Here is a 14,488-nt window from a genome sequence, read left to right on the forward strand (position 1 = left end):
TAAACGCAGCATAATGTTACATGGGATTGTTAGAAAGTGGTGGTTTGCTTGGGTATGGTATTTTTAGTGAGATTTTGTTCAAATGGTTTCTGAACAATGGCGTACGAGGGAAGGCAAATGACAATCACTTTCAATGAAAACATACATTCTCCATGTTATAGCCTTGGAATGCATATAAGTTAATTGTCCAAGTCAATTATATCCGCCTTGGTTGGATTTACTCAACAAAGAAACACTCCAACATCTACCATCCACCCTGCAAAATAAATACCTCTCTAAATCACATGATGGTGTTTAGTGTCTATGACTTGTCCTCTTCCATAGGCCCAGCATACTATCTTTTCCCGGTACAACTTTCTGCAAGACTGTCAACAAACCTTCAGCAGTTTCACAGAATGGTCCATCTTCTAGCCTCTACAAGAGTACAGACAGTGACCAGCCCCTCCCCCTCCTCCTCCTTTAGATATACAGAGGATTCATACACTCAGGCCTCAGTGACCTACCCAGGCTCCCCACTTATAGCCAAGCCACAGAGGCCCACAGTATCAGATTCCAGAGCCTCTTGGATTTCTGCTACATAAATCTATAAACTCAATCACTCCTCCCTCCCTTGACCTCTGTGGTGTGTCATCTTTGCAGGGGAAAGTCCACTATCAAAAACCTGCCTAACATCCACAGCGTCCTTGAACACTAATACATCAAGGTTCTTGTAAAGTGCAACTACTGACCCATTAGGGCCTCAAGATGCTGAGGGGGGGGGGGGGGGGGGGAGGCGGTCCTGCAGTTGAGTTGAAGAGCGAGGACTTGAGGTCCTTCCTGAATTGATGTGTTTAAAGATAAGAGGGGCCTCTTTACACCAACAAGGGAGTAGGGCACTTACTCAGTGAAATAAGGAAGATCCCTTTTTTTAAAATGTAATATTGTGCATACAAACAAATAATAAATATATGTGATATATTTTTTTATATTAAGTGTTTTTGTGGCTTTCCCTATTATATATGGTCCAATTGCAGGTGGTGTGGAATATGAGACAAAGCATATAGGAATGTGTGATGTGTGAACTTTGAGGTTACTCTATAACATTATTTACCCAAAGGGATCTTCCTTTTTTCACCTTCCTGAATTGAGGCAGAGACGGTGATTGCCTGAAATATAGAGGCATGGAGTTCCAGGTCTTCGCAGTGAGGTAAGAGAAGGATTGTCCTATAGTTGTGGTCTTGTTGATCCATGGGATGGTGGCCAGGGCTAGTTGGGCAGAGCAGAGAAGTCTGGTGGGTGTGTGGAAGCAGAGGTGGCGGTTGAGGTATGCAGTTCTGGAGTTTCTGAGGACTTTATAGGCATGTGTGGGGAGCTTGAAGGTAATCATTTTATTGATCGGGAGCCAGTGGAGGTCTGTATGGTGACCGGCGATGTGGCTGCAATGGGGGATGTTCAGGATGAGTCTGGCGGAGGCGTTCTGGATGTTTGTAGTTTCTTTATGAACTTTTCGGTTGTACTGGCGTAGAATGCGTTGCCATATTCTAGTCTGCTGCTGACGAGTGCATGGGTGACCCTTTTCCTGGACTCGATGGGTATCCACTTGAAAATCTTCCAAAGCAGACAGAGCGCATGGAATCAGGAGGATGAGACAGCGTTGCTTTGGTGGTACATAGAGAGCGAGGGGTCCATGATGATGCCGAGGTTACATGTGTGGGGGGTACTAATTGTTGCGGGTCACCAGGAGTCGTCCCAAGCAGATGGGATGGAGCCCCGGATGAGAACTTTGGTCTTGTCTGAGTTGAGCTTGAGGCAACTGTCCTTCATCCAGGCCGTGACTGACTTCATCGCGTTGTGGAAGTTGCTCTTCGCCTCCTCACCTCCTTGCCTTCACCAAGGTTTGGTTCCCAAAAACCTTTACACCAGACAATGCGGATCTCCGCTTTCCCATTTCTTCATCCAGAACAGGGATTCTCAATAGAGACAGCAGAGGAGCAGCGACTTTGATCTATAATGATCTCCTCTGCTGTAAAGTGCTATAGGACTCCTTGGAATAGTATCTTGCTAAATGTATCGACTGAGATCATGTGCCTGGGCTCTATGGGCCTTCACCAGGCCCATCCACCTGCCCAGACTCAATGGGGATCCCCTCTATGTCAGTACAGCCGCTTCACAACCTGGGAGTGTTGTTCAGTACTGACCTCTCTACAAATACCAAATAGAAATCCAAACTCCAAGAGTGATTGAGTCGATCTCCATATTTATCACAGGAGACCCCCTCCTCCTGGTACTTCCACATACAATCTTTCTCAAACTTCGTATAGTAAACTCAAATGTGGACTACCCAGAGCTTAATTTGAGCCGGTGGTTTCTAGTGCTCAGCACCAACACTTAATTGTCAGCAGCAGCTCTAGTGACAGTGTACCACATGGTGGTGCTGTCTGTCTAATTTTGAGATGAGCACAACAGCAGTGTTTAATGAGTCAATATACATTCAAAAAGAATAATACCGGCTCCTCACTCCATTATTATAGCTTTGGGTGGCCTGGGATAGTCTGAATTGTCACACTTGTCGGACGGTTAGTAGATGTGTTCTTACTGTCATTGGCAGTGCTGGCAGGAGCAATGGGTGGTGCAGGGCGCAGAGAACTACCAAGAAAAGCCCTGGCCCTTACTTTTTTTTTTTAACAAATGAGGCACTGTCTTATTCAATGCCTTCTAGAATGAAATGATGACAAACAGCACTCCAGCTACATGTGCCCTTTTGTGGCATTCACTATATGTCAGAACTTCGACACCCAGACGTTTAAGGCACTACCCTACCTCCTGTTGACCATCGATTAAAGTTCAACAATCTGCGGCAGATTTACAAGAACTGGCGCATCTCTGCATATTAGCAGGGACGCGCCAGTTAAAATGCGCCACTTAAAAATACCATTGCAGAACCATGGATGTGTCTCATTTACAATGCGGCGCACTGTGGCGCAAGGATAGACAGATGCGTGACGCATCTTTTTGGCGTAAGGGCAGCGCATTGCTGGAGTCATGTTGCAAGTACGACGCATCTCCAGCAATGGTTACAAATGCCTATTCCTAACATGCTGTGTCACTCCTTACGCCTGCTTTAAGCAGGCGCAAGGTTTTGATGCAGTGGCGTCATAAAAGTGACTCTGTGAAATCTTGTAGATTTCACTGCGTCACTTTTATGAGGCTTTTCTGCGTGGGTACGCCCACCCTCCATGCATTACACCTGACGCAGGTAGAATATAGCGCAGGGCTTTACAACGTGACACATCTCCCTAGATGTGTCACGTTGTTAATATGTCAAAACGTGGCGCATTGTTTACGACGCCGCTGCATCACAGAAGTGACGCAACGGCGGCGTAAAGTTGTCGCAAGGGGCTTGTAAATCTGCCCCTCTGTGCTTGGTGAAAAGACCTCCTTTAAAGTCTCCCATAGGGTTTGCGTCAAGGATTTCCACCCCCACCACCAGCACACACTCCTTAGGTTGTACACAAACCAGGTACACATCATTTGGGAAGATCACTGCACATTCAAGAGTTGCTTTTAGAATGCAGTAATATCACTTTTCCTGAACTATATCGAACAATTTGTGGCAGATGTTCTCTTAACGCCCATCTCTAAATGAGTGTGAATATTAATGAACTGACATTTATACTTAATGACTCAGAATAGCTGTTTGAAGTTCAAAATTGCTTCGCCTCAAGGCACCTTCCCTCTTCTCTTTCTCACCATATCCTCCATTTAGCCCTCACACAGCGCCCTCTGTTATCCCCCTCACACTTATAGGCTCAAACTGCCCAAGCATTTTACCTGGAAAGGGCCAACATCAGAGTGGACAAGTGAGAGACTGAAGCTGAAAGAAAAGAGAAGCAACTGTCAGTTCAGGCAATAAAGAACTGACTTTCAAAAGTTATGCAATTATATATATATATATATATATATATATATATATATATATATATATAAATGTTGTATCTTATGAAACTCCTGTCATTTCTAGTCAGCGCCTTTTCTTTCATCTGGACGAGTAAGGTTTGGATTGTATAAATATATATATATATATATATATATATATATATATATATATATATATATATATATATATATATATATATATATATATTGTATCTTATGAAACTCCTGTCATTTCTACGCGCTGTAACTAACAACATTTTAATGCTACCCAATTTCCCATTCTAGAAAGGATGGAATGAAAGCTGAGTCAGTTTTGTAGGGGTTTGAAGAACACCTCAGATGTCAGCGGCTAGCGTTGAACTCACAGAGCCATCATGCCAGGTTAGGGAATTGTGTGTTTTCGAATGTATTAATTTTAAAACACCTAACATTTTATCTCAGAGATGGATCTATGAGTTTAGCAGCAACAACTTTGGTCAAAGAATGAATCAGTAATTGAAACGTGTTTAATATGCAAGATTCCAGGGAGCTGTAAATGATTTGATATGTTAGTGATTTCTATACCACAGAACATGACCCTAAGGTCCAATGAAAGTGCTGAGGGAACAAGAGATGGAAAACGTGGAGGCAAAATAAAGGACGTCACGTGATAAAGAATAGTAAAAAGGGTCTATGGACAGGCTTGTCTGTAGCTATGGCGAGGCCTGGGGCCAAAACTGACTGCATGGCCCCTCTGGGTGCTTCCTCCATTTTATCCTGGTGCTACAACCCACATATTTTTAAAAGTATAAAAATGTAGTTCAGGGAAAGAGAAAACATGGTGTCTTTCGCCATCTAGTGGTCTGACCACAGAAGCGGCCCCCATTAGGTAAGACCACAGGTTTGCTCAGAATTAAAAATCTGTACATAAATATTGCTGAAGAAGAGCTGGTTCGTGAAGAACCACCGCTCTTCCCTCGCCCCCCCCCCCTCCCCACTGGTGGCCTTGCTCGCAATGAGGGATGAGTGAACCCCAAGTGAAATGTGTAAGTCCAGAGGGATTGGCTCTCTTCAGTGAAGACAATGAAACCTGTGGCAGGGACCGCCCGGACTTGTTCCTGAACGGTCGCTCCCTCCCTCCCTCCCTCCCTCGCTGGTCTCACGCACTGTGGGCGCTGCTGTTCTGACTTGGGTATCGTTACTTGCGCTGTGAAAGCTTCTGAAATTAACTGACGCTGTGTTTATTTTCCGAGAGCTTCTGAAATAGACTCACGCTGTGCTTGTGTACCGAGAGCGTCTGACATTGACTAGCGCTGTGCTCATTTTCCAAGAGCCTCTGAAATTGACTAGCGCTGTGCGTGATTACCGAAAGCTTCTGACATTGACTAGCGCTGTGCTCGTTTACTGTGTACTCCCTGTATAGCGCTGTGTTTGCCCGCTTGGAAGCTCGTTCTTTGAGAGCTTGAAAACCGACCTGGAATTGTCTTTGGCGCCGCTCTCTCAGCTCTACATTGTAGCGCGACATTTGCTCTCTGTGCCTGCTGGCGCTTTAACTGGACCGTAGGCGCGCTGGTCCATTTGCTGCCCCTGCCTCACTTTCCCTTTGACCCTCCATTTTGTTTGTTGCAGTTCCCTAGCCCGCCCCTCCTCCCCGCTACCGCCTCCCAGCTGCTGCCCCTCCCACCCTCCGCCCCCTCCACTTTCCATTAAATGCCAGATGTCCCAACGTGCAGCGTCCACGCGCTGCGACCGCGCCAAAGGTGCGCCAAAGGTAAGCCCGTCTACACCCGTCCGCGCCTGGACCGCGCCCAGCGCCACACCCCTTGGCCCCCGTCCCTCCCACCCCACCCGCATTACTTACGCCGCTTCCACCCTCCTAGCCCTTAACCCCGGCCGCCTCTCCGACTGCGCTCAAGCCGCCCCCGGACACACCCATGGACCCTTCACGTGCAACTCCTGCAAGTTTGACGGCACCAAGACCAATTCCACATCCACTAACACTAAACAGAGACCTGACGCCAACCACCTAAAATGCATCCTACTCAATACCCGCTCAGTCCACAGGCACGCCATCGACCTCTGGAATCTACTAGACACCTTCTCTCCAGATATCGCCTTCCTAACAGAAACATGGATGAACTCTACGTCAGCCCCAGACATCACCATTGCCATCCCGGAAGGTTACAAGATCATCCGTAAGGACTGGACCGACCAAACAGGAGGAGGCATCGCTATCGTCCACAAGAAATCCATCCGCATCTCAACCAGCTCAGACGTCAATCTCGCAAACACTGAACACCTCCACTTCCAGATCCACATCGACCCCAAGACCACACTCAGAGGCACCCTCCTCTACAGGCCACCGGGACCCCGTGCACATTTCAGTGACGACATCACGGACGTCATCACCCCACACGCCCTCCCCTCCGAGGATTACATTCTTCTGGGAGACCTCAACTTTCATCTCGAAAAGAACAACGACCGCAACGCCACCACCCTTCTGGACAATCTCGCCAACCTCGGACTTAAACAACTTGTCACCACCCGACCCACATCGCAGGTCACACACTCGACCCTATCTTCACCTCCAGCAAACATGTCTCCTTCAGCCACACCACTGCTCTCCATTGGACGGACCACAGCTGCGTTCACTTTACCTACAACAAGACCACAACCAACAACTATCCTCAACCCACTCTGCGAAGAAACTGGAACAAAATCACCATCAACCAGATCTCCTCATCGCTTCTTCAAAACCCCCCTGCCCACTCCACAAACCCCGACCAAGCAGCCATTAACCTCACCCAATGGCTATCCAACAGCGCCGACATCCTAGCACCGTTGAAAAAACAGCAAATCATTCTAGGCAGCAAGAAGGCCTCCTGGTTCAACAATGATCTTAAGAGATCTAAGAAACTCTGTCGCTCCCTTGAGAAGGCCTGGAAAAAAGACCCAAACACCAGCACCAGGGACGCCTTCAAAAACGCCACCCGCATACACCACCAACTAATCCGATCTGCCAATAAAGACGCTTTCAAGGACCGACTAGATAACAACGCCCACAACAGCAAGGAATTATTCAACATCGTCAAGGAATTTACCAACCCCTCAGCCAACTCCAACGACATCACCCCCTCTCAAGCCCTCTGCGACTCCCTAGCCTCATTCTTCCACAACAAGATTGCAGAAATCCACAACAGCTTCGACAACCGACCCGAAGACCAACCCACCCAACCCTCTGCAGGACCCCCACCCCCCTTGAACATCATCAACAAATGGAACCCAATCTCCACTGAGGACACCATCCGCCTGATGAACTCCATCCACTCAGGATCCCCCGCAGACCCATGCCCTCACCACATCTTCAACAAAGCAGACTCCATTATAGCACCGCACCTCCGAGACGTCATCAACTGCTCCCTCAACTCCGCTATCTTCCCGGAAAGTTGGAAACATGCCGAACTCAGCGCCCTTCTGAAGAAACCTACAGCTGACCCCACCGAACTCAAAAACTACCGCCCCATCTCGCTCCTTCCATTCCCGGCCAAAGCCATCGAGAAAGCTGTCAACAACCAACTCACCGCCTTCCTCGAAACCAACAAGTCCCTCGACTCCTCACAGTCCGGCTTCCGAGCCAAACACAGCACTGAGACCGCACTCATCGCAGCAACTGACGACATTCGAACTCTGCTAGACAATGGAGACACAGTCGCCCTCATCCTCCTCGACCTATCCGCAGCCTTTGACACAGTTTGTCATAGCACCTTAATACAACGCCTCAGAAACATCGGAATCCAAGGAAAAGCACTGGAATGGATCACCTCGTTTCTTGCCGGAAGAACTCAGAGAGTCCGCCTTCCACCATTCAAATCAGAAGCCACAGAAGTCATCTGCGGCGTGCCACAAGGATCTTCACTCAGCCCCACCCTCTTCAACGTATATATGAGCCCCCTCGCAGCCATCGCACGCCAACACAACCTCAACATCATCTCCTACGCTGATGACACCCAACTGATACTATCACTCACCAAAGACCCCAACACCGCCAAAACCAACCTACATGAAGGAATGAAAGAAGTAGCCGAGTGGATGAAGTACAGCCGTCTAAAACTGAACTCCGACAAAACTGAAGTCCTCATTCTTGGCACCTTCCCCTCCGCCTGGGATGACTCTTGGTGGCCAGAGGCCCTTGGAAAAGCACCCATCCCGACGGACCACGCATGGAACTTAGGTGTCATCCTGGACTCCTCACTTTCTATGAACAGACAAGTCAACGCCGTCTCATCTTCTTGCTTCAATATTCTTTGCATGCTCAAAAAAACATTCCGCTGGATCCCCACCGAAACTAGAAAAACGGTCACCCACGCACTGGTCACGAGTCGCCTGGACTACGGAAACACCCTATACGCCGGTACCACCGCAAAACTCCAGAAAAAACTCCAACGCATCCAGAACGCGTCAGCCAGACTCATACTAGACATCCCGCGTAAAGACCACATCTCTGGACACCTGAAAAACCTCCACTGGCTCCCCGTTAACAAGAGAATTACTTTCCGCCTCCTAACCCACGCACACAAAGCACTCTACGAACTTGGACCCGAATGCCTCAACTCACGACTTTCCTTCTACACCCCCTCCCGCCACCTACGATCCTCCAACCAAGCCCTTGCAACTGTCCTCGCATCAACAAAACCACCATGGGAGGCAGATGCTTCTCCTACCTGGCAGCTAAAACCTGGAACTCACTTCCCACTCACCTTCGCCTCACTCAGAACCACCTTACATTCAGAAAGCAACTTAAAACCTGGATATTCGACAAGTAACTCCTCACCCTCCTCAAGCGCCTTGAGACCCTCTGGGTATGTAGCGCGCTATATAAATCTCTTGACTTGACTTGACTTGACTCCAATGCATTATGTTGGGACAATGAGGTGGGTAATAAGTGGGAGTCTATGGCAGTGTATGAGGTCACTGATTGGCTGGAAATAAGTGGACACAAAGAACATTTAAGAGGCTTGTAGTGGGGTTATGAAGCTAGCGAGGAGACTGGCCGAGGCACAGTTGATTGGTATAAGAATTGTGAAAAAAAGAGTGAAACCCTGAACAAGTACAAATGTCAGTCAGGCAGGAAATGGGGAATGACTCCAGGGGGTGGGAAACCTGAACTAAAGTCTGAGGCCTGTGCTGGAAGAATAAATCAGACTCTGCTAACATCTGGTAGGCTAGAGATGTGGAAAGTGAGTGAGATCCATTTAAAATTTGCAATGCATGTTGGGAATGAGTGAAACACTGACGTGTGCAAGGCCAATTATGCCAAGGATACCTGGGGCACTAAAGCCTGACTTGGGGCATGTGTCTTCACTAATGACACTTTAATTTGTGACATTGCCATAGATAAAGATCATATATTTGCTGTAAAAATATGGCATCCCCTCACAAGTAGGTCTGTACCTAAACCTCTTTCTAGTGTGTTGCTCCTCTTTCCTTCCCTGCTTGTGTTCTGTTCTGGTGGGCACTTATGCACAGGATTAACAGAGGGCAAGCTGGTTGCCATCAAAGCACTGACTTTGACCATCCCCATATGGGCCTCTTATGTGTCATCATTTCACACACAGCTGGCTCTCATGCTGCAGTGCTCTGATCAAGATATGTGCCTATCCAGAGGGAAGGGAGCATATATCTGTCCTTGTGACCATTCTACAGGAACCCACCCATGCCCGTTTGGGGCGCCTGATGTTCCAACCCTCTGCACCGAAGGGGTTACTGCAGGGCTCTTTGCCACACATCCACACAGGGCATTTCAGATCTGCATGGCATCACTGCGTGTGCAACTCTCCCATCACCATAGCCGGTCAGCAGGAGTACCATCCATGCCCCATGGTGAACAATGTAGGTAGCGCCAGCCAGTGGTGAGCAGTACTTGCTGGATTTCTGTTTGCTTGTCACAGCCTTCATTGCTAATGGAGAAAAACAATTAGCTCCTGATAATGAGATGTGAGGCTGATATTTGTGTATAGATGTAGATTGATATTTGAGTGAAAATTTATGCTGGGAATAGACGGCTTGTAGCTGATGTTGTTTCCTGGGTGCTAGTTACCACTTGCCCCTCTGGATGTTATTTCATTACTTTTTATGACACTATCACTGCTACTGAATAAGGAGCGAGGCTGTACATTTGGCGTAGCCAGCCTCCTATCTGAACCTTTATAGGATCTGTAATCCTGTGCACCTTTCTGCCAGCCCCACTGGGGCAACCTCATGGTCAGCGTGTACCATGTTAGCTGCAACAAGCAACCCAGCCTTTAGCTGTACTGAGCTGACACATGGTCTCTGCAGAGCAGAAATGTCCTGATGACATTTGTGGAAGTTGGAGGTTGGCCCTACACCGGAACCAAATGGTCCCTTGACTCAGGCTGCTGTTTTCCCTCGTGCCCATCCGCTGCTCCACCTCGCAGGCATAAGGAGATCCGGTTCGTGAAGTCCTAAAACTGCAGCAGTCACCGGACCTCTGCCTTCCCTAAAGAAGCCATTGAAGGAATTCGGTCTTCAAAGACAGAAGCCGAGTAAAGGAACTTCAAAGTCAGTTCCACAGGTCAAGATCCCAAGGGTGGGTAGAGAATGGTAAGCCATCCCGGCAGAGGAGCAGAATCCAGACTCACCAAAGATGGGTGTGCTAGTCAGAAATTTTAAGGATGTCACAGTAGTATTGTTTTATACTTTCTATTGACCCTCAACGTTGTCGGGATTTGAGGATTCCCTCTTCATTTTTGCAGGATTCTCTTTCCATGTCCCCCTGTTTTGCTCTGTCCATTAGTGAGTGACTCGCACTTGGGGATTTCTGTGTGAAACTGCAAGAAAGTAAGTTGTTCTGTCAATGTCTCCAGCCTAGCCTGGTGGGACCCAAGAATTTGTGTCTTCTGTGTTGAATCACCAAGGGTTTTTGTTCAACTGTTCCTTCCAGCTCATCCCTCTTCCCGTTCCCTCTCCCCCTACCACAGGACCCAACATTTCACTCTCTTGATTCCACAGGACCAGCCCCATTACCGGCCACAATTCACGACCGATCATAATCCCTCACTCCCTCCCTCCTCATGCCCGACAACACCCCTCCAGCACTAGCTCACCTGTCCTACCTGTCTACCCCTGCATACAAACTTCAACATCACCATGGAGTGCTCAGGTCAACATACATATACCATCAAGTGCCACCTAACCTCTCAAAAAAAAGCAGCCAAACGTTTTAAACATTTGATTCTAAAAACATACCCTGAGACCCCAATATCAGACCCTTACTTCTCTACAAACAAGAGCTCTATAACCAATGACAGATGTATGACAGTACAACGTTTACCGTTACAACACGTACCTTTATGACGCAGGTTTAACAACGCAAGTCGTTACATTGACTTGCTTTGGGGGGCGCTGGATAGTGAATAGTTTAATTTACTATTCCTACTCCAGTCCCCGTGGATAGTAGGGAAGGTGTTGGATAGTAAATTAAACTATCCCCTATCCTAGAGCGCTCTCCAGCGAAAGTCGTTGTAACGACTTTCATTGTAAATCCTGCGTTGTAACGGTACCGCGTTGTAGCAGTTCCGTTGTAAAGGACGTTTCCCACCAAGGACATCATTTTCCACACAAAGAGAAGAGCCCAATGGAGGAAAGCGTTTTAAGCCCTGCTTTCAGTTTCCTCCTCAAGGAAAACAGCACATGGTCTCAAGCTCTCCATCATCCCCTCACCATGCTACAGAGCCGCAGCAACAATCACCATTTATCACAATGGGATTATCGTCATGGGATTATCGTCATGCAATCATCAGACCGCAATCTAATCCTACTCGACAACATCTTTCCTCTCATCAAGGATAAAATCCTCAGACCCTAATCCCCCTCCATAGGCACCCCTAATCCCATAACACCCCGTGCCCACCCCTGAATCCCCCGCAAGGAAATCACCTCTCATGAGCCAATCTTTTCATACTCACATCCCGGCGCCAGTAGACATCCCAGGCTTGGAGAACCACCCCCCCCCCCCAACTCCAACATCACCCATCCCACACCGACTATCCAATCAAGTAACATCTCTTACAATCGGCCACCGAACACCAGGAAAACCCCCATACCCCTAACCTGGACACCCACCCACCCGTTATATACCTCTCTGCCTTTATCCATTTCTCCCCGCCTCTCTGGATAATCATACTGGTAGATGCCACTATGCATACTCAGATTACTGTTACCCTCCAAGCCCCATCCCAAACCCTTCCACCCCACCTACCCCCAAACCAAACTATTAGCACGTCTCCCACACCAGACCCTAGACTCGATGCAATCTTACTTTCACTACAACAGGTCAAAAACGACCACCAAACGATACGGGACTTGATCGTGCAGCAACCTCAGACGACATGCTGAAGATGTGAATTGGAACCCTCACAGCAATAGCCCCACACACCAGTACCAATTGCAATCACGTTCCCCTTATCATCAGCCCCCAAGATGAGGAACTGTTCCTAATCTCAATACCACAACCCAACCAGTCCGTAGGAAGAATACTCTATCCTCCAAGGATATACACTCACTTCTCCTTTCCTACGATCCCCCTCATCCCAGCCAGAACACAGAGTTCTCCAATAATCTGAATAAACTCTCCTCAATCGAAACCATCCACGCCAATACTCACAGAGCCCCAAATCACAAAACTAGAGTTATAACCCTAGAGAATCTTATGCAAGTTCCGCTAACACAGGATCCTCCAACCACCACCAAGCCACATCTCAAATGTATTCCACTAAACTGTAGATCATCTTCAAAACACGCAGCTGACATAGTCGATCTAATACTTACTCACGAATCCGACCTCCTAATCCTAACTGAAACATGGCTAAATGAGTCGTCCTCGCCTATCCTCGACATTTTGATTGCCCCCAATCATGAGATCAAAATACTAGACAGACCCGATAGACCTGGAGGTGGTATTGCGTGCATTCCCTGGAACAGTCTCTCAGTGAACCGCTCATTTTCACCAGTTCTATTATCATGTGAATACCTCTGTTTAGATATCACAAGTAACAACAAACCAATCTGTTCATTGCACACATTCTAACACCCGCCAGGTGATAACTCGCCTTCATTGAACAATTAATGGATATTGTGACTTCAAACACTGGTCAACATAAATACCCAAATATTCCTCGGAGATCGCAATCTCCACTGGAACGACCTTAACGACCCTGCAGTAACATTCCTCACAGATCTTGACCGTATCCAAATCTGCAATTGTCCTACACATGACAAAGGCTATCCTTGATCCGGTTATTGCCAATTCAGTAGCCATTCAGCTTAACATGATCCTCCCATGTGACTGGTCTGACCATCAGTCCATCACGTTCTTCATCAAGGAATCAGTTAAACTACGCTCAGCACAAGCCACAAAACCTAAAATATGGATGTGAAACTTAACAAATTCCATAACAGACATACCCACATCCACCACTGTCAGCCTCCTGCCCCCCCCCAGAAGACCTATCTGATGTTCACGCTTTGACAAACCACTACTTTAACTCTATAACCACGATACTAGACACAACCGTTCCGTTACAACTGAAGAGGCTCTCCACAAAAGACTCTAAACCCTGATACGACTGTGGACTCAATGAGGACAGACGAGCCTAAGACTAGTTGAATGCCGATGGAGGTCATCACCATCTCCTGAACACCTCATACGGCTTAGAGCCACCAGAAACTCCTACTATAGAAAGATCCCGCTTTCAAAAGCAAACTTCTTCAAAAATCAATTGGACCAAGCCAAGAATCAACCCAAAAAAACAACTTGAACTAGTTAAAACTCAATCTATTGGCTTATCTCACCCTCGCCCCCAAACTGGTCAATGCACACCACCCAGTTGCGAAGAATTTGCCTCCTTCTTCACGATGAAGATGGAACACTTGAAAACTGACCTGCTTAATGCCCTAGTAGCTCAAACTGTCACTCAGAACGACACGTCATTTCCCACTCTAGCAACCGCAAAGACTGGCACATATAAGCTCGCCCCCAAAAATAACATTGCATGGTCATCCTTCACAGCGAACAGTGAAGAAGCAATTTTAAAAGCGCTCATGTCCTTGAACCCCTCCAACCACTTTTCTGACCCCCTTCCCACAAACTACCTAAAAGACTTCATTCCGCTGCTACTGCCACTTTGGACAAAGATTATGAATGCCTCTCTACTCCAAGGAATCATTCCTGAAATTCTCAAATCTGGACAGGTATCCGCCATCCTAAAAAAATGTGAAGGTGGACCCCGCAGACTTAAATAATTACCACCTAATATCCAACATCCCAACTCTGGCTAAACACCTAGAAATATGTGTACTCGTCCAGCCTGACAACCACATCACCAATTTCAACCTGCTCTATGAACACCAATCGGGCTTCCGTGCAGGGCACAGTTCTGAATCTGCTATGACCCACATAGTAGATGACACCCTAAAAATCCTAGACCAGAACGAAGCATGCCTGCTAATCCTGCTTGACTTATCCTTGGCCTTTGACACTGTCAAACATGAGAATCTCCTAGACCTCTTGAAATAT

General features: G+C 47.5%; 1 protein-coding gene across 1 annotated transcript in view; it reads right to left on the reverse strand.

Moving 5' to 3' along the window:
- The window catches only part of LOC147706260 (bactericidal permeability-increasing protein-like), a 103,161-nt gene that overhangs the window by 14,801 nt on the left and 73,872 nt on the right, over nucleotides 1–14,488 (reverse strand). Inside the window, exon 13 of the mRNA XM_086932704.1 lies at nucleotides 3,811–3,853. Coding sequence (XP_086788830.1) covers nucleotides 3,811–3,853 — 43 coding nt within the window. The remainder of the gene's footprint in view (nucleotides 1–3,810; nucleotides 3,854–14,488) is intronic.

This window comes from Lissotriton vulgaris, chromosome 7 (assembly GCF_964263255.1).
Source record: "Lissotriton vulgaris chromosome 7, aLisVul1.2, whole genome shotgun sequence".
Lineage (NCBI taxonomy): Eukaryota > Metazoa > Chordata > Amphibia > Caudata > Salamandridae > Lissotriton > Lissotriton vulgaris.